This window comes from Tetrao urogallus (genome assembly GCF_951394365.1).
Source record: "Tetrao urogallus genome assembly, chromosome: Z".
NCBI lineage: Eukaryota > Metazoa > Chordata > Aves > Galliformes > Phasianidae > Tetrao > Tetrao urogallus.
Window position 1 is genome coordinate 55667978 of NC_136816.1, and position 20453 is coordinate 55688430.

The 20453-nt window shown below is 36.1% G+C and overlaps 2 protein-coding genes across 2 annotated transcripts in view; both read right to left on the reverse strand.

Moving 5' to 3' along the window:
• Positions 1-1782: 1782 nt before the first annotated feature.
• Positions 1783-20453, reverse strand: part of IPO11 (importin 11) — a gene marked incomplete at both ends in the record, with an annotated part of 65439 nt that continues 46768 nt past the window's right edge. Inside the window, 3 exons of the mRNA XM_079548730.1 lie at positions 1783-1947; positions 5389-5473; positions 9464-9559. Coding sequence (XP_079404856.1) covers positions 1783-1947; positions 5389-5473; positions 9464-9559 — 346 coding nt within the window. The remainder of the gene's footprint in view (positions 1948-5388; positions 5474-9463; positions 9560-20453) is intronic.
• Positions 15471-17399, reverse strand: LRRC70 (leucine rich repeat containing 70; the record flags this gene model as incomplete). Its single annotated transcript, XM_079548749.1, has 1 exon — positions 15471-17399. The coding sequence occupies one exon, from the start codon at positions 17397-17399 to the stop codon at positions 15471-15473; it is 1929 nt and encodes a 642-aa protein (XP_079404875.1).

Genomic DNA, 20453 nt, shown 5'->3' on the forward strand with positions numbered 1-20453 from the left:
TTGGAGCATCCACCACCTCTCTTGCCAGCCTGTGCCAGTGCCCCACCACACTTACTGTAATAGAACCAGTCTAAATCTCTCCTCTTTTAGGTTGAAACCATTTGCCTTTGTTGTATCACCACAGACCCTGCTAAAGAGCCTGTCGTCTTCCTTCTTAGAGCCCCTCATTAGATACTGAAAGGCCACTCTCAGATCTCCCCAGTCTTCTCTTCTCAGGCTGAACAGCCCCATCTCTTATGCTGTTCTTGCAGGTGAGGTGTTCCATCCCTTGAATCATTTTTCTGGCCCTTCTCTGCATGTGCTCCCACAGGCCCGTGTCTCTCCTGTACTGAGGACTCCACACGTGGATGCAGTACTTCAGGTCAGGTATCACCAGTACAGAGCAGAGGAGCAGGATCACCTCCCTTGACCTGCCAGCCACACTTCTTTTGATGCAGCCCAGCATCTGAATGGCTTGGGGGGCTTTGAGAGCACACTACTGGCTCATGTCCAGCTTTGCCATTTAAGCACCCGTAAGTCATTTTCAGCAGAGCTGCACTCAGTCCTTTCATCCCCCAGCTTACACTGATAGAAGGGGTTGCCGCAACCCAGGTGCAAGACCTTGCACTTGGATTTATTGAACCTCATGAATTTATTGAGCCCTAACCCACCACCCAAGCCTGTCCAGGTGCCAAAGCATTCATAAAAACCAAGCCAGAAGAGTGGCATCCTCCTGAAGTCTGACACTACTATGTTTACCTCTTTGAAAGCTTCATAATTTGCACTGCAGTTGTATAACTAACATGGAACGAACAAGGAAGAGTTATGTGCTGTGCCAAGTTCACTTACTTGGAAACAACTGTCTCTTTTGATACCCCACCTAAAATGTCAGTCACTGTAGGAGAATTAGATTAAAATAGGCTTCTCTTTGTTCCCCTTCCCCTCACTTAATTCTGTTGAGAAATGCACAAGAATGAAGGAAGAACTCTGCCTCTGAATCACTAACAATCCTTAAGATTTCTCCATCATCTTTCTTGAGCCTAATGTCTTCATTACATCTACAGGGCTTGCTCTAAAGATCAAAATGGACTCAATAGATTTGGGATATCATTGCTCTTCTGGAGAGGACACTACTCTGCACCAAACAGGACACACACTAACACTGATAGCTTAAATACCTACAGTACAGGTAAACCCTCTCAGTTTGTGAGAGCATTCACATTTAGCAGATTTTTATTTTGAAAGCAAAAAGCAGTATTCAGTTTTTATCAAGTCTGGATTCTTAGACAGAGCCAGGTCTATCTGAGCATATAATGTTTAACAAACCCCAATTAAAAACTGAGTATTTCCTGCTGAAACAGTTCCTTACTTAAGCAGCTGCAGAAAAATGTTGTCACTAGCAATTCTGTATAAGGCACAGAACACAGGATAATACTTGATTGGAAATCACATTCTTCTCCTTTGTGAAATCAAATACTTTTTTGTGTGTGTGTTTGTTTTTTTCCTACCATCAACAGAATAGAAAACAAACATCATTACACGTGTTTCCTCATACAATTCATCTTCCTTCATATACATAAAAATAACACACAGAACACAGAACACTTGGCAAACTGTAGTCAGAAGCCAACTTACATTTATTCTATCAATCTTACAGTGGAGAAACAAAAAAATTCATTCTGTTTTAAACACAAACTATTTTCAGCTTTCAGTAGGCTCTTTCATACAAGAGATGGCTGGAATATTTTTCTGTTTTTCTGGAAGCTAGATTGAACGTACAAAATCTTGTTTATTTTATTTTATTTAGAAGCCTTGTAAAAATTCTTGCAGCTGTGCAACTACTTCTGTATCCACGGTTTCCATAAGCGCATGGAAGCCTTGCTCACCCAGCAATTCCTGTTGTGCCTTTAGCTTCTGATAGACAAACTGTTGCAATGACACAGTGTGTACAGGGTCCTTTAGGGCAAGCTGTAGAAAAAGAGAAAAAAAAATATGTAATGAACTTTACAAATACTCTTCAAATACTCATCCTCTTCAGTAAGCTGAGCCCAGGAGAGAAATACTTTCTCTGTAAATAATTGAGAAGCAAAGGAAAAAATGACAATTTAAAACTACTGGAAACAAGTCTCAAACCATGAACCCCGTCTGCTGCAAGATCACGCCCTTTTGTATGACAAAACAATTTCAAAGCTGCTTTCTGACAGAGAAGCTACTCATGATTTAAAGTCAGAAGAGAGGGACATTGATGTCCCTCAGCCCACAAGGCTCAAAGAAGAGCAGGTAAGGTCACCTGGAATCACAAAGAAGTAGGATATTGAAATAAATACAAAGCTACTGCAGACAGATGAACATCTGCTTGCCTCAATATCAAGCATTATTAATGCTGCAAAATCAGAAAGCAAAATGTAATGCTAAATCTCAGATCCTGCTGAGAAAGGAAACTTCCCGAGCCCAGATTCCCTGCAGAAATGGGCACATGCAATTGGCACAGCTACACTTCATTCCTATTCAGTCTTTTTTCACAACATGTACGGCACAAGCCACAACAAGTTATAACATTACCTTAGCAACCACCCCATAAAAACGTAGAGTGAAAAGCACAGAGGATTTTTTCTGTACAAAAGGATACATTGAAACCCATTATATTTTTGTAATGTACTTTTTTTTTTTTTTTCAAATTTCCTTGCTGAGTTGAATCAGAAATAGGAAATAAGGCATTTAATTCTTCTCTTACTAGAAGCTATGGGATGCAATTAGCATCACACAGAGTTTGTATCAAATGGGAATGCAATATAGAAAGCACTCCTTATTAAATAAGCTATCTGGCCTGACAAATATGGTGGAACATCAACACCATCAGTAAGAGCACAGATGCCTACAGACTGAGACTGAATCTTCACTTTTCCTTAACAGCAGCAATCATAGGTCACTCTCACCAAATGAGATGTGTCATTTTTTTACTAACAGTGACGGATTAATACTGTAAAAAAAACTTTAAAGAAAATGATTATACTATGCTTTCATAAGTAATTCATATATGCCACAGTGTTGCACACTTGAGATAAAAAAAAAAAACTGCAATAGAACATAAAGATCCTATTGTGTTTCAGCACGATAGGAATAAAGGAATATTTGAACTCTAACAGGGAGTGGGAGACATTACACTTCCAAGACTTACTTATTTACTAAATAATGCCATAGCCAAAACTAGAGAAAATGCTGACTGAAACAACCACATGAACACAACCCTTACTGTAATATAAATAACTGTGTTTGCCTATTAGTGGTTTATTACAAAAATAAAAACAAAGTACAACACCTCAAAACATTGTTCTTATCAGAAAAGATAAGCACTTTTTTATTATGGTCAACTTTCATATTGTAAACCTCATCCTTCCCTCTGTATTGCTAATAACATTGTCGTCTTAGCCTTTGATCCCACACCTAATTCATGCTATTTAGTTATTTTACATTTCAAAGGCAAGGTACAATCTTTTCAGCATGAGAAAGTGACCTTTTGCTTACTTTTAAAAACGATCTAAGAATATAAAATGGACACAGACAATATCGGGGTTTTTCACAGATTCCAATGAGCCCTGGATTAATCTGCAAGTTAGTCACAGATCCAAGTGTATAGAAAAAAAAGCCAAACCCCAAACACTGCAGTAAACATTTTGCAAGTTTCACCACAAAAACTTGCTCATTTCGCTTAATACAGTACCACTTGTCTATTTACTCTCCTCAGAATACGAAGTCCTGAATTAACCAGTCTCTTTCTACACTAGGGTAAAGTAAAAAAAGTGATCTGTGATTCAGTGATACCAGAGCTCATGAAAACATACATTAAAGGGCGTACTAAAAACACTGTAGGCCTATATACTGTATGCAGTGAAAGGTCATGAATCACTCTTCAACTGTTCACATTTTCCTCAACATAATCAAAATTAAAATAAACTATTGTTTGGTAAATGTAGATTACATGAAATCATCATAAACTTCTAAAGCGCTAAAATGACCTTTAATTACTAGCTATGCAAAACAGTGAAGAGAGGTAGCAATGACAGGATGAAGAGATCATAGAAAAGAATCCAGACCCTGTGCAAAACATCAGGAAGCAATTCTTCACACGGACCAAGACACTTTTTCCTCACATTTATGGCCTTGCAAAATCTTATTATCTTCAAAGAGAGAATCCCATTTATCTTTTCAATATTGTCTTACTGGGTTTACACTTTTGAGCCCCGCCATACAAGCTACTGATTCAGCATTGGAACATGTAAGAGGGTACAAACCTCTTGCAGGAAGGACAGAAACAGAAGACAGAAAGCTTTCTTAAAACAATTGCAGATTCTCTTTATGTGGCTCCTCATCTTCTTTTCACTTCAACTATTTGTTCCACCTTTGTTTCAGCAGAGATATCTGCTACTGATCGTTGTTCTAAACATCACAGAAATTGTGTGTGGTGGCACTGATACAGAGTGAAGGAAGATTCCAGTGCAGGTGGATGGAAGTGGTTTCAGGTGTTCTATTTTTAATCCAGATTAATATTAAATCTCTTGAGTCCAGAGATGCTTTCAAGAGTAATCGAATTACAGAAATACCTAATACGTTTTCCTTCAATAAGGAATTACAAGCCACAAGGAATTTCTCTTAAAGTACCACTATTAGCCGAAGTGTATGCAAGACTTTCTGCAATTTGGTACAAAAGAATCTGTTTATTGATCACTATTTAAAAAAACAAAACAAAACAAAGGCAGACAACAGTTTAACAAAATGAGGTAGGTCAGTAAGAGCAACTGTGCACAACAGGGCTACACACATCTACTCTATCAACCAGTTCAACATTTTGCAATTACCCAACACCAAGTTGATCAAATCAGTTAATTCTACAGCATTCGTGCACTGCTGTTTCCTGTGCAAGGGGGGAACCAGTTTCCCTGAACTCTTACAAAACTGCTTCTGTGAAACAGCCTTAGGTTGGGTCAGATGCGCAATCTGTGGGAAGGTCCACAGGGAGTTCTCAGCAGTAGAAAAAGGTCTTATGCAGGCATACAGTTCTTCAAGCATAGCATACAATTCAGTATAATAAGAGTCTGTTTTCAATTTGGGCAACTTGATCAGCCACAACATTTTGATAAGATTTATCCTCCTGCATTTTTCAAAAAACCTTTTCGCAATGTTCAGATTCTGTGATGAGATTATATTTACTTTGGCAACATTTTCTAAGATTCAAAACAAATGCAGAAGCATAGATGTGGCTGCAAAGTTTGTCAAAAGAGCCTTTTCTTTCTTTTGATTCAAGAGATGAATTCAAAAAGAAAAAATGAACCAAGTTTAAAGCCAAAGAATTTGTCTGGGATGAGTGAATTACTTAATTAGTTCTATAACTGAGGAACATCTAAAGCTTACCAATTTTTTCCTTTTGTCTTGTTCTGTGGGAGGTTCCTCATCTTCTGTAACTTTGGGCTCTTCAAAATGAGACAGCAGCAGGCAGCTAAGAGTGGGAATAAAAATAGCTTGAGTACACACTGCCATTAAAAGTTACTTTAAAACATTACTAAAAACACAGGATGCAATCAATTATAAATACTTTGTTCTTAATCAAAAATAGGAGCTACACTTCATGGGAAAATAGATATCCTGAAATGATGACATGGGTATAATTAAAACTTACATAATTGCTAAGGTTGGAAAAGACCTTAGAGATCATCAAGTCCAACTACAACCATACTACCCTAACAATCCCCACTAAATCATGTCCCTGAGTACCACATCCAAATGGTTTTTAAACACATCCAGGGATGGTGACCCAACCACCTCCCTGGGGAGCCAACTGCACTTATAACTTCAGAGACTAATGCAGGCTGAAAAGGTTCTCCAGCAAAGCCATGCACCAGAAATGCAGCAGTCTGAATTCCAAATAAATCTGCAGAAATCTGATTGTTGTTTGTGAATGTTTGTAATGTTGTTTGAACATCAGAAATTTTGACCTAACAATCTCAGTATGATATTTTAGTTTGCAGCAGTGCACGAAAAAAGGCTTCAGGGTTGCTTTCAAAAACCACTGTCCAACTGTATAAACCTGAAAGTAATCTTGCTTTTTATCACAGGACACAATGATCTCCTAAGAAGATATCTTCAATAGCACAGAAAAATACTAGTTTTCAGTTTTCCAAAAAGACGCTAAAAATAAACAACTTTTTTTTTTCCTGTATCTGATGCTGACCACAGGAAGAGAATACGTATGCTTAGTGAGTCTAAGTGACATTTATTTTTTGCAACTTAATTAAGATGTCCATATTTGATAAAAAAGCAAGATGCTCTGGCAGAACTCTCAGTGACAACCATTTCTAAAGTGTCACTCCCTTAATTAAACTGAATTTCTATTTCCTTAGTATAGGAGAGTGAACAACTTTCATATCAGAAGCAACATTTTTTAGTATTGTGTACATTAAAATGTTAATGGGTAGAATTTTGATTTCTTATTCAAGTAACAGGGCAAGAGATCTCATGCTGGAGAATGAAGAAAAACAGTTAGGTTATGTTAAATATCATATACGTTATTTTAGCTTACCTTCAGACATGCAACAATTTTCCAAACAAATAAATACCCTTAAGTACAAGTGCTTTACAATATACTACATATTTTATATTCCAATAATAAAATGAGAATTAAAAGAAAAACTTGCCATTTTTGGCTGGGTGTATCAATTCAGAAATCTTTTCAACAGCTTCAAGACTCAGGTACAGAAAGTATGTAAATATGAGGGCTGCTCCGAAAGCAATGCCTCCTACTTTAATTACTTCAGCCCACAGCTTCTGTAGGGTTCCCAAGGTTGAACCTTCACACAAATATTCTGTTACTTAAAAATGGATGTAAAACCATTCAAGTGGCAGTAACTTGCAACCATATGTTAAGTAGTTACATGGCAGGAAGAACAAACAATCCACATTCACAGACATAGATTATTAATCCATCTTGGCCCTACACTCCTGTACTATATTTTCTACTAGCAGGGAAAAAGTTCCTGCAGCTATAGTCAAATTATTTGCTTTTGTTTTAAGGGATAACTGTTACTAGAATGAAATGAAAAAATGAGAAAAAAAGTTGGGACTTCATGAAAATTTAAGACTTGCACTGTTTATATATTCAGTTCTCCATTAACATATGTTTAGAACTGTATGAAACGTTTTCTAAACAATATAGCAGAATAGTCAAATGGTAACGTAGAAGCAAATGTATTAAGATATTAAGAGCAAAAACCACAAATCTTGTCTCTTCTTTCTTACAAATAGCATGGGGTTCTGCAACTCAGCATTAAGAACAAACAAAAATATAAAAATGTCAAAATATACAAAATAATATTACCACTGAGGTCTGAAAAAACCCACAACCACAAAAAGTAACTGTAAGAATTAAATAAGGAAGTAATAAAATTTTTAAAAGTGCAAGATCATGACACTGACAAACACGCATTTTTATTTAGTATTGTTGAGACACTATTAAAACAGCAAAAAGTTCCCCTTCCAGAAAACCTGAAGTCCATGAAGCTTTCTTGCAATTGGCATTGTAATGATAACTAGAACTTCCAGAAAGCCCATCTCAGTTTAACTCAGGACACTAAAATCATCTTTGTATCCTGATCAAAATACCGTCTATAAACAGGTGAGATCTTTATCTCTGTCTTTGTGATTGGAGAGGCTTTCCCAGAGCCTCCCTGCACCAATCTAACAATTTCATTAAGTTTCTAGTGTAAATGTGTTTGGGATCAGCTCATACTCAAGCCGATGCTATCATTTCATTTGTACAGTTTTCCTTGTGCATGCTTACTCTTATTTCATCCTTCACAGATGGCAGCTCCATACTGCTTCAGCCTTTACTTTCCCGTGCTAAACATGCATGCTCTTTTAATCTTCCGCCCAAGTAGCTGAGTATTATGATGATCAGTGGGGTACACAAATTTTTTTCTGTCCCTGTTCAAGCTTAAATACACTCTTCAACGTGGAAACACACAATAGCATACATTGCTCCAGATGCATACTTTATTTACTTCCAGATTATTCCAAAATTTTTAACACAAATGCCAAAGCCTTTTGTACATGTACAATGTACACTTGGCATCTGTCTGCATAAACACATCCCTAGTTCAGTGAGTCTGTATCTTGTAAAAAAAAAAAAAAAAAAAAAAAAGAAAACAATGTCCAGAGGTTGGAATGAATAATCACAAGTTCCACTGGTATTCAAGGTTAATATACAAAATTAACCGTGACAAAGTTTTATTACTTTCCAATATTGATAGAAAGCAACACGTTTAGAAACAGAAGGGATTTTACTGCACTGACTCTGATAGTAATTAAAGCACAGCATCACAGCATATTCTCAGGCTTTGCAGTTAAATCTTCTACATTGATAAATAGAGAAAAATGCCTAGCATGGGTCAGCCAGCATTCTGCAAGAAATTCAAGAGCACAGTTCAGGTTTAGTGTGTGTGGACCATTCAGACACTTGCAAGCAACCCATTTCTTTTAAGGGGAGGTGAAATTAAAGCATGCATGAGGTCTGTATCAGCTGGCTTGAGGGCCAGAAATTATCCCCTTAAGCATTTAGTAATTATTCCAAGTACAATCTGTTCTGTCACCAGGGAATTATCTGAAAATTAGAAAATGTTTAATTTTTAGCACACAGTAAATACTGTTATTAGAATATATTATGTCTATAGAGATATGCCGCAGAGCATTTACTGCTGTTATTTATGCCTTACTGTTCTTCATTCTAAAACTACATAACTGTAAGAGGAAAAAAAAAAAAACCAAAACAGCCAACATTAAAATCTCTCTCCTAAACACCCTTCATTTGGTATTTTTGACTTCTCCAGATTTTCTATAATTCTCCTAACAAGCAGCGGATGAATGAGAGCAGAGCTGGTGGCAGTGCATTCTGAGCATTCCAGGGTCTTGCCACCATAAACAGGCCCTTCTCTCAGTTCAGAAAATTGTCTTTCCAAACATGCTTTGTAGTGGCTGGTATGTTAGATGGAACACTGACTGGCAAAAAACTGTGCCTAAGGAGTAGATTTCCAAGTGCCTTCACACCACAGTGAGCTGGATACATTGGGTACATTCAACATACATGACATATTTAGGGAATGATCTTAGTTAAACTCCAGATGTCACATTCAAAGAAACTCTGGGCTCAAGTGAACCAAAGCAAAGCTAAAAATATTCATATTTTAAGCCACCTTTTAATAGACCTTTTGAATATTATAAAATTATAAATATATAAAATATAAAATCAATTTCCATTTTACATTGCCCCCAACCTCCCAAAGTACTCTTCTTAGGATAAAAAGTTTCCAATCTTGCTATAACATCAACAATTATAACAGACTCCTATAAGCACATCTCAAACACCTATGGATATTTTCTGTCAAAACATATTTAAAATTCCTACTATTGTAAAACCCCAAAATCATTTTTCACTTACTCTTTGTAAGTTCCTGTTTCAGGATCTTCAGTCATAACATCATACAGACCTTCCAATGTAACGTGAATGATACCACAAAATTTATCTTGGATAACACTGGAAAAGAAAAGGAAAGTGTTTTAGCTAAAGTAACTGGACAGGGAATTTGTTCAATAACCGTAAGGCATATTTACCAACCAGTGTTTTAATTGTTCACCACTTAGCTGAGCATGCTATCAAGCATCTAATTCCAACTTTTTTTTTTATTACATAAGGGACCCAAAGTTAGCAAACTCATGATAGAAGCATTCTATTAGAATGAAGTGCCATGTGTTGTTGAAAATTTAGAAAGGTCAGAGTACTTCTGCTTTTAACACATTTGCATATTTTCTAACATCACTATCTGATGCAAAAAAGAACAGCATGTAAACCTAGTACATTCCTTCTTGTATTTTCTATTCAACCTTATGAGCATTTCTTTAACCTCCTGGACAGGTTAATGACATTCCATAATCAGGTAAAAGGTATTTCCACCTACAAAAGCAAATTTTCTTAATTAGAAAGGTGGAAGCACGTTTCAGCTCTACTGAAGCACAGCTAACTCCTGTCATTTGAATTACCAGACCAAAGAGCTGGCAGGTAGCACCACAGACTGAAAAAATAAGGAAATAAAGATGAGCACCTTCCTTTCTCCAACAGAAGCTGAAGGCCAGGTTGGATAATCCAAGCATCCCAAATGACACCAATCTCCTAAATCATTTAGATGCACATCCCTGCCTTGCAAAATCACATGCCTGTAGTGTGAGAAGGGCATGAAATCATGACCTCCCAGACTCCCAGATGAAAAAGCAGGTACCAGCAGCTTCTAGTTAAGGGAAAGTAGCTCTTGATTGCTGTCACTTCTGCTGAATTCTCGGATATTCTGGGTTTGGCTATCAATGCACAGACTCCTAGCCCGTAAGCTATGTAAGGGTTCAGGCACTCTGCAAGCAAACAGTTTTAGCTACTGGCAAAGAAATTGAAAAGTCTGATTAGTGATGGTAAACGATAACTCTTTCATGTGTCACTGCTACTGATTAATGATTTCAATTAGCACAATTTCAGAATTTCAGGGTTCATTTTTCCCAGAGATGGTTGCTGCAGACATACAAAATCTTAAATACATAACATTGCAAAACAGATGCTTTGGGGAAAAAAAAGCCTATCAAGATTTGAATATTAAGTCTATTAAAATATTTATTCAAACTTTGTTTTTATAAGATTATGATTCAGCTCATGATCATTGTTTTCAAATGAAATTTTTTCATAAATTTTATTCAGCTAAGGTCAATTGCCAGGAATAGAACTATATTTAAATGCTGAAAGCTGAAACTCCAGCACTTTCAGGGATGAAAACTGGATGGAATTTTCCTTCAGTCTGGCCTCTTATTTTGCCACTTACATTTTAGAAAAGACTTTGTTCCTTGCCAAACAGCTTCCCTACCTCATCCAAAGGAGAAAACAAACAACCTAAAGAAAATGAGCACAGCCTGTTTAGCAGACTGCAGAATAAGCCCTCAGAGTTAAGAATTTCTTCAGCTCAGTTAGATTTCTACAAAGCACACCTACCTTCATTAAAGCTTTTTCTCTTCATACTTTTTTTTTTTTCCTTTAACAACATACATCTAGGAAAATCCCCATTAGCGTGGTTAGTATTTTCCATTGTAAAAAAGGAAACAGCTGTCCTCACATTCCTTTCAAAAGAGGATGTGGGGAATTCAAGAACATTCCACCTCGGAGGAGTACACTACTCTCTGTAAGTATGCACCATTTTAATAGCGTAGTTCTATCAGCTACCTGGTAGCTGAATTTGTTCCTTTCAAGCCACATGAAGAAGGTCTAATTGCCAGAGAAACTGCATAATTTTACTTGGAGGGGAGAGCAGAGAGGAAAATGTTTAACCCAAAGTAGGCACAGCCTTTTCATCTGCTGCAAGTGCTAATTATGGTCAATCTATACAAGTGAGTTATGTTAATTAACCAAAATATAAAAAAGCAAGCACAGTGCTCATTAACTTTTTTTTTCTTTTTCATCTCTGCCAGGCTTGCAGACTAATAGGAAAAGCACAGAGGGAGGGAGTTCCTTTTCAGTTAACTCGTGTATCCAGTGATCTGTGATATATCCAGAAGAAACTGAAGAAGATGGCTAAAAATTCAAAATACAGCTCCTGATAATTAACTGCAGAGCATGCTGAGAAATCAGAGTTTTCTTTACTTGAAAATGCTATTTTTATCTTGTAGCATAAAATAGAGACATTATTTTACTTCTTTTTGAAGTGAATAATAGAAATGTAATGATAATTTTCCTGAGGAAAGCAGTGCCACAGAATACAGAAGGCCTTTCAAAATAATCTAACAGCTACCCGCAGTTTTCAGTGAAGATAAAACCATCTTTTTTCCCTTCCTTTTCCTCTTGAAAGGAGACAGTTTCTTCCTATCAGACACTCCCCAAAACATTTATCAAGTCCAAAATCATTAAACAATAGAACTATTTTTAGAATGTAAGACATATGCTGGGGGGAAATAAAGGCAGCATATGTTTACTGTGGTTTGAAAAAAACAAAACCACAACCAAAAAAAACTTGGGCTAAAGTTCAGCAGCAACACAATGAGATATCAGGTGTCATTTTCATGGAAGAAAGGGAAAGAGCCTCGCAAATCAAGGAAATCTCTTTTTAGAAGTCTAAAATTAGACTGGTTGTTTTAAGAAACATGCTGGAAAGTTCTCAAGAGTGGCTTCAGAAAATAAATGGTCAACATATTTTGCTGAACTTTCATTGTGAAACTGAACAGTTAACACTGTCCATACAAAAAAATCTCAGCTCAGGCTGAAGGCAGCATTTAAGCAGTTCCACCTTTCAATTGCATCTAATCAAGGTCAGTAGCATAATAAGCAACAGCATAAAGTTATAACTGATTTTCTAACTACCGCAAGGTCCTTTAAGTCATCAGGACAAAACCTAGTTCGGTACATATCAAGAATATCAAGGGACAGGCCTGGAATTTGACGTTTACAGCTTGTATGAAGTTGCCAGTCAGGATTTAAACCAGTCCAGGATCCAGTTCCAAAGATGCAGTTAAGACCTTATTTTTGTAATTACAAAAGGGATCTTTCATGTTACCTACTTAAAATAATAATAATAATCAACTTGTCTCTAATAAAAAAATGCAACAAACCTATTTACGACAGGTTGAACGTGTTCGTTTTTCATTTCAAAGTTTGCAAATTCTGTGAGATAAAAGGAAGTTCTGCCATTTCCAACTCATTCAAGCTATCCATTCAAAATTTTTACCAGTGTTTTCTGCGACACCTATCACTACAGCAACTTTGGATTTCAGTTAAATAGCATAGACGATAACAAATTGCTAGTAGTATGTAAATAAAATAGTCTTCATGTCTCCTATACATCTTTCTTGGTCTATCAGAAACGGAGAAAACATTCTTATCAGCAAGCATACCTAATTGCAGACATCCTTTCTCTTCTAGACATTAAAAGGAAGCAGTAGAAAAGCAGAGATTTTCTCTTTTGCCAGGATGAAGCAGCAAAAATAGAAAAAGGGACGAGCATCATATCTTTACTGGTGTTAATTCAAGATAGATTAATAAATTATTTATTATTTCATTAGCAGTGGGAAGAGATTGAAGGGCACAAATGGAGTTTACTTTTTACGTGCTATGAGCAATGTAAACGATTATTTTTTTTCTCCTCTAGATGCTGTGCAGTGCTACAGAGCTCCTAAAATGATAATGACACATCTAAGACAGCATTTCCAGGGGAACCGTATGGCTGACTGTAAACTTGATAATGAGCTTTACAAATGAGAATCTAATAAGGGACTGTGACTAAGTGGAAGTCTATAGACCATTTTGCTTCATGTGGGCAGGCACTACTGAGACTTCTGAATTCTGTATTCTCCAGTGATTTAAACAGACATATGAACCACACACACAGTATTCCTGTTTCCTAGTGTGAACATTTAACTTGGCAGTTACTGACTGCACTTTCCCACAGTTACATCCCTCAAATTCTCTGTACAGCAAAGCTGGAAATTTTTCTCAAGTTGGTTACTGGAGGATGACTCCTCTCCATAAGATGGCTTCGATTGTCCCAGCAAAACTTACAGAAATGATGATGGCAGTATCGATTTCATTTAAACTGAATCACTGGAAATGATAGGACGCACATCTGGAAGATGATTCCTACAGAAGCTTGTCAGCGAAAAGGAAACACCTTCAGAGGGAACTGTGGTCTTCTGCTGAGAACAGCTCAGAAGCACACAGTCTCTCAGGTTTCAGAATTGGGCTTGTTCTTCCCAGCCTTCACCCACTCCCATGAAATCCTCTCCCACATGGGCACATCAGCATTACTACTTAAGAAAACCTAGTTAATTAGCTTTGACTAGAATGATCATCACTCAGGTGCTAATAAAGACCGTTATTTCTGAAGACAGCCATATAAAATTGAAAGTTTACAGATAAAGAGCTTAAGACAACCAAACTTAGTACTGTAGAATTACACACAGTGTAGCTGTTACTAAATGAAAATAAAAACAATTCAAAGCACAAAAAAGCCTAATAAACTTAACACTTGCTGCAACCAATTATGTAGGAAGGATAAAAAGGGGTTAAGGAGTAAAGCACTGTATTGGAGTTAAAAAATTAAGCATGAATTTGAGAGTAATTAGCATTTTCTCCCCTTAAAAAAGAAACAAACAAAAAAACACACTACATTTAATATTTATGGCTATAAAGGTATATATAAAACAAAGTTTCTAGTCACAAAACTCAAAACAGTTTAAGCTTTTGCCCAACTAGTAGAATTAAGCATTCCGTAAGACAGAAATAGTTCACCTACTATACATTAAATTAGAGTAAACTACAGCATTACAATACAATGAAAGTAAATCTCAACAAAACTCAGATTTTGTTACATCCAGTAGAAAGATGTAGCAAGCAACAACAGAGGAACACAGTGTAGACTTCCACATTCACACCTGTAATTGTACAGGCAAGGTCTACATTTGTACTGCCAGCAGAAAATATCTTGTCATTCCTGGAAATGCACTGGAAACAAACAAATGGGGTGATAAGGAGTGCAACAACATGGCCATGCACATTAGTTATGCTAGCAGAAGTCAGGCTGGAGCCAGAAACCCTAAAGCATCCCACACATCAATATTCTAAATAAAAATGTAGAAGTTTAAACAAATGCAAACTACATGGTTTGCATAATACTCATCATTTCAAGCACAATCCTAGAATGTAGTCTTCACTTAGAAAACATATTTTGACCTAACATTTCAATACAAATTTCATACACAAATACTTAAGTATTCTCAATAGATTTCTTCAGTTTATACACCTCATCTAGCAAAAGACTCCCTCAAACTTCACTATGTAGATGACATCATCTTTTTACAGACAATAATTAACCATTTCAGAGACATTACAAATGTTATCAATTTTTGAATCCAATATTTAGCTTCCATATTAACTCCTAATAAGTTATGACCACAAAATGATACAAATACAGACTATTAAAAATCATATTTTAATATATTTGTTATACAGACTGAGTACAGGAAACCATGTATGCAATAAATACATTAAGCACTGCTCTTTTCATTCCCCAGGTTTCTTGGTTTTATGATCTAGTTGCCTTTAATTTCAAGTTAGTTATGTAACTACTATAGAAACTTAATACCCATAAGTACTGCAAAATAAATAATATGAACATTCTCTCTAGTGAACACATACTTGCACTACAGATGAAAGAATCCTACATCAGGAACATAGGTAATCCATATCAGGTATAAATGACATTTAATAAAAATCAATGAACTTCAGAACACTGAGAAAGCAAATAAACCCAAATTACACTATTTTCCACAATTCTATCAATCAGCTCATTTTTTTGGAAAAAATCAAATTCTTGACTTCCCAACATTTCAGATTGGAGTAAAATTGACATCAAATCAACGGAAGTAAATTACAGTGATGAATGTTCAAACAATATGACCTGTGCCTGACTTTCAGATGCTGTTCGCTTGAGCAGCCTAATTTGGTCCAATTCTGAATCTCCTGCTGAATTTTCAGTTAGAGACTGCACTGCGTCATTTATGTTGTATCTGCCAGGTTGATAAAAACCATAATATTCTATTCGCTTCTCCCCTGAGTTTTCCAGCACTTTTAGTTTCTGTCTAAAGTGAATGATTTTGTAGGTTAGGAACAAGATCACAGCACAAGCCAGAACAAAAAAGGCTAGCAAAACATCAAAGGCCTGATTGAGCTTTTCAACCTGTTGTGTACAAAGTACAGATGTCTGTAACGATACAGGAGCAGCATCTGTTGGAAACAAACTTTGTACTTCTATGGTTCTGGTAACAGGTATAATCTGTGCTGGTATTTGTACTGGTAAAACTGATAGTATTGTAGGTGCCTGTGAAGGAGTTTCAGGAGCAGTGTTTTCTCCATAAGGCAAAGGGCTAGCAGATGTAACTGCAGTTCCTTCCCAGAGAGCAATATATTTCGTATCAGCTTTAATAAACTGCTCAAATGGAATGCGACTGTTTCCCTTATGCCATGCCATCAGCAAAGTGGTAGGGCTGTGATGGGTATCTGCGGATTCCAGATTCCAGGCTGCTTCTGGGCTGGCAGTGAGCCTACTGCAGTTTGCAAACAGAGTCCACTTGATGTAATGCAAAGGTCTGCCACGCATGCTGAGGGGATTCCGACAAAGAATTTTAACAGAAATGCGAGATGATGCCAGCCACTTAAGTAACCCAAGCATTTTGCAACTACAGTTCCAAGGATTATAATTTATGTGTAGATGAGTTAAAGACACTAAGGGTTTAAGCACTTTAGGTTGCAATTCTGTAATACTATTAAAAGCTAAATTGAGAATTTTAAGTGACTGCCCCATTTTCTCAAAGACACTGTCACCAATACTTGTTATTTTATTTCGGTCCAACTGCAGATACTTTAAACTATTCAAAGAAGTAAAAGTGCTGGAATTTATATTTTCTAAATCGTTATAACTTAAGATTAACTGACTAAGGTCGCTTAATCCAAAAAATCCGTTTACAGCAACATGTTTTAGCTTTACACTTTTTAAAGACAGATATCTAAGCTTGTTAAGTCCTTTAAATGCAAAACGCTGTATTGATCTAATAGGATTGTGAGATAAAGAAAGTCTTTCAAGATTTCTGAGCATTCCAATGGCATTTGATGGCACAAGTGTTAAGTTGTTACCTTCAAGGAACAAGTATACAAGGTTTTCAAGATGACAAAACGCTGCATCTGATATCCGTGAAATCTTATTATTGGCTAGGTTAAGTGTTTGAAGATTTCTCATTCCCAAGAAAGTTCCACTTCCAAGGACACTGAGACGATTTCTTTGAAGTGTTAAATATCTAACAGAAAGAAGATCACTAAATAATCCTCGGGAAACAAAAGCTATTTGATTATTCTGAAGGTATAAATAATGAAGATTGGAAAGACCTTCAAAAGTTCCTGGATCCAGGCGTTTAATATTATTGTTATTTAGATGCAAGTAGCAAAGTTTAGGAAGATCCACAAAAGCTTTTGGGTGTACATATGAAATACTGGAATTATCCATGTAAAGTGCAGCAAGTTTCTGAAGACCTGTTAATTCATTTGGAATGACATTAGATATATTATTCCCACTGAAGTATACAAGAATTGTAGTTTTAGGGAAGTTCCGAGGGATGCTTGAAAGACCCAAGTTACGACAGGTAACTTGCCTCCCTGTGCAGAGCTGGCAAAGAGTTGGACAGCCAAGAACCTCCTTCTGGAGCAGCAACAAAAGAAAGCCACTAAGGAGATGCAGGAATGCTCTTGTGCAGGGTGAAAAACTTTGTAGTCCACACATATCCCTGTCTTTGGCCTTCTCCCTCATTTCTGACTTTGCTAGTAGAGATAAAAAAAAGTTTATGAACATTATTCATTTGAAATTGTAGGATTCTTTAAAAAAAAAAAAAACAAAAAAAACAAAAAACACAAACACAAGTTTTGCTTTCAAGATTGCTATTTTACATATATTATCCTATGAGGCCAAATAAGCAATTTCAAAGTAAAACTTAAGTTTATCATGAGTTTGAACTATATGGAAAAAAAAAAAAATCAACATAAAAGAAAAGTGAAACAAATCACTGCCAAAATAGCAGCTGATTCTACGATATGATCGTAAGATTCTATGAGACAGCCAAAATAGCTGGAAAATGCTGAATTGGTTATAGAATAAAAGCTGCCAAAATAATGACTTCTAGTAAATTCACAATACCATATATTAACTATTTTAAGTAGTTAAAAATAACACAGAGCTTTTTCAATAGCTTTCAAGTAGGAGTGCCAACAAGTTTCCTTTCATTTAAAGCTTGAATTTTGCCTTTTACAAAGTTGAATTACATTCAAAATAAGCAGAAACAACTCCTTACCCCAAATCTGAAGCTCATTATTTCTGTTCTTTCATTGTTTTGCAGTTTGTTAGACTGTTACCAGCTGACAATACCCATCTGCGAAACACTTGGAAAAGTGATACTGCTGTGTATCACAGACAGCTCTCACATTTTGCCCCTGGATTTGCAACTGTTCATTCAGGAAATTAAGTAAGAAGTAGTTAAAGTGAGGTTGCCATGGATACAGGAAACTGTCAGGCAGGAAGCCATTTTATCTGTGCTTCAGAAGTACTGTTGGAAAGGAAATCTCAACTAGCGGTTTCTAGAAAACCAAGAATTATCTTAATCTTCAACTGCTGCCTTTGAGAAAAAAAAAAAACTTTTTTTAAGTAGGAGAGCTCTAAAAAGATTTGTCAAGATAGTTAGATATTACAATAGAGCATATCCATTCATAACAGTACTGCCGTGTTATTGGTAAACTCTTGTATTTTCCAGACAGAAAATATTTTATTAAATAAACAGCAATTTGTACTGTTCCACCTGCCTGCAAAACAAAACTGTTCTTTGTGTAAGTGCAGTATTGCAAAATGGAGAACCTTGATGTTTGGAAGGAAAGGCCTAGAGAATCACTCAGCCATGCCAGCCAGGCAAACCCCCTCAGCCAAGCCAGGGAGCCTCAAAAACCTTGGATGTGAGAATTTCGTGATATGCCACTGTGTGGAACATTTAAATTACATACAGAATTTAAATATATATTTACACACATGCATATTATGTATTTAGAATATATTTCTAAGCTGCACCTCAGACTTGATCCAGGCACATAGCTAAGTTTCATTTTAGGCCATCTTTTTTAAGCTAACCTGTCTCCACAGCTGAATGTATACTATAAAAGCCACAGCCTAGGTTCATGGGCTTCAGTTTCCTTCAGTGTCTCTTGTGCAGATGCAGGTTTCACATGTATACTGTGAATAGTCCCTTTACTTATGGACCAGACATTATATCCTCAGCTTATCTGTCACAGGAGTGAGTACTAACAAAGTTCAGTGACATAATCTAAAGAAGAAAGGGGGAAATAATGAAAATAGATGTAAAATTAGAGATTAAGCCTAAAAGTAGCACTGCAACTAAAAAACAAAAAAACAAAAAAAAAACAAAAAAACAAACCCAAGAACAATTTGTACTGACATGAGACAATTAGTTTGGCAAAATGGTGATGCCAAAGTACATTAATAGCCATAGTCAAACAAGAGACACTACAGTAGTATAAAAGCATAAGTTCACATAAGGGGCAAAGTATCATTCAACATCCATGTCTACAAAAGCATAACCCAAAAGCATAACTTGGGTTATACAAAAGTATAACCCAAGCCTAAATGCAGGAAGACACAAGCAAGTGAAGCAGAATGGATGGACAAGACAAATTTTAGAAGCAGAAGTCTTTGAAACTCTGTGAAAAGAAACTTACATTTCTAAAGCTTTAAAAAAATATATATTCTAGCCATAAACAGTAGCATTTTTAAAAAATGTTTGAAATGTAAAATACAAAACAATGTCAACCAAAATTCTCCTCTGTTTTTCAACTATAGCTGGCCAAAAGTCCCTAGAGTTGACAGGGAGAGTAAAGTTTAAAAAAACAACCATTTATTGATCTTTAATTCTAACAGTTTTAATTTCCTTTAAAATATGTAATAAAGACCAAAATCAGTAGAACAAGTAAGACTGGTCAGTGGTCCAATTTAGGCATAGCCTGTATCAAACAAAACTCATAATTTGCAGAGCATTTAGTTCTTTACTCTGAGACCATTAAATCAACAGCAAAACACTGTTCTTTGGAATTATCTATTCATTTTCAAATTTGACTTTTCTTTTAATATGCTTTACATAGTCAATTATGTAAAGTAACATAGACAGGCATATTATCCTCAGAACACTGAATAATGAAATACCTATGTACAGCCTCTGTGATGATAAGGGAAATATCCAATATGGGAGAAATTCCTTCAAGCATTGCTGCCTAACCGGTGAAAGTGAGCAGCTGGGGGGAGGAAATCTTTATTTGCTGCTTCAATAACTCGAAATTCCTGTTTTCTACTGAGCACTGTTGGACTCTCATGTAATAGCAACTGTAACTGTTATGAAGGGGAGATACAGAAGCTGCAACACAAACTAATCGCTCAGCAGAAGCATTTCTGCTTAATACACTCACAATACAAAACATTTATACATGCAAACATGTACCACAAAAAGGTTAGAAGCAATCTTTGTAATTTAATTTCCTTTTTATCCTTGGCATTTTTACTATTAAATAAGAAGACAGAATCAAAGAGGACTTGCAACATGCTGAGAAAAAAGGAGAAAACTACAGAATTATTTTCCCCATTGAGGATAAGAAAATATGTATGTCACCCTTTCATAAATTTTACTTCCATTTAAAATCTAGAAAAATGACATGAAACTTATGAAACTGTAAGTTCACTTGGAAAGTAAATTTCTCACCTTGCAGTAAAGGGTTATTAAAGCAATAAAAAACATTAGTTATGCCAATCAAGAAG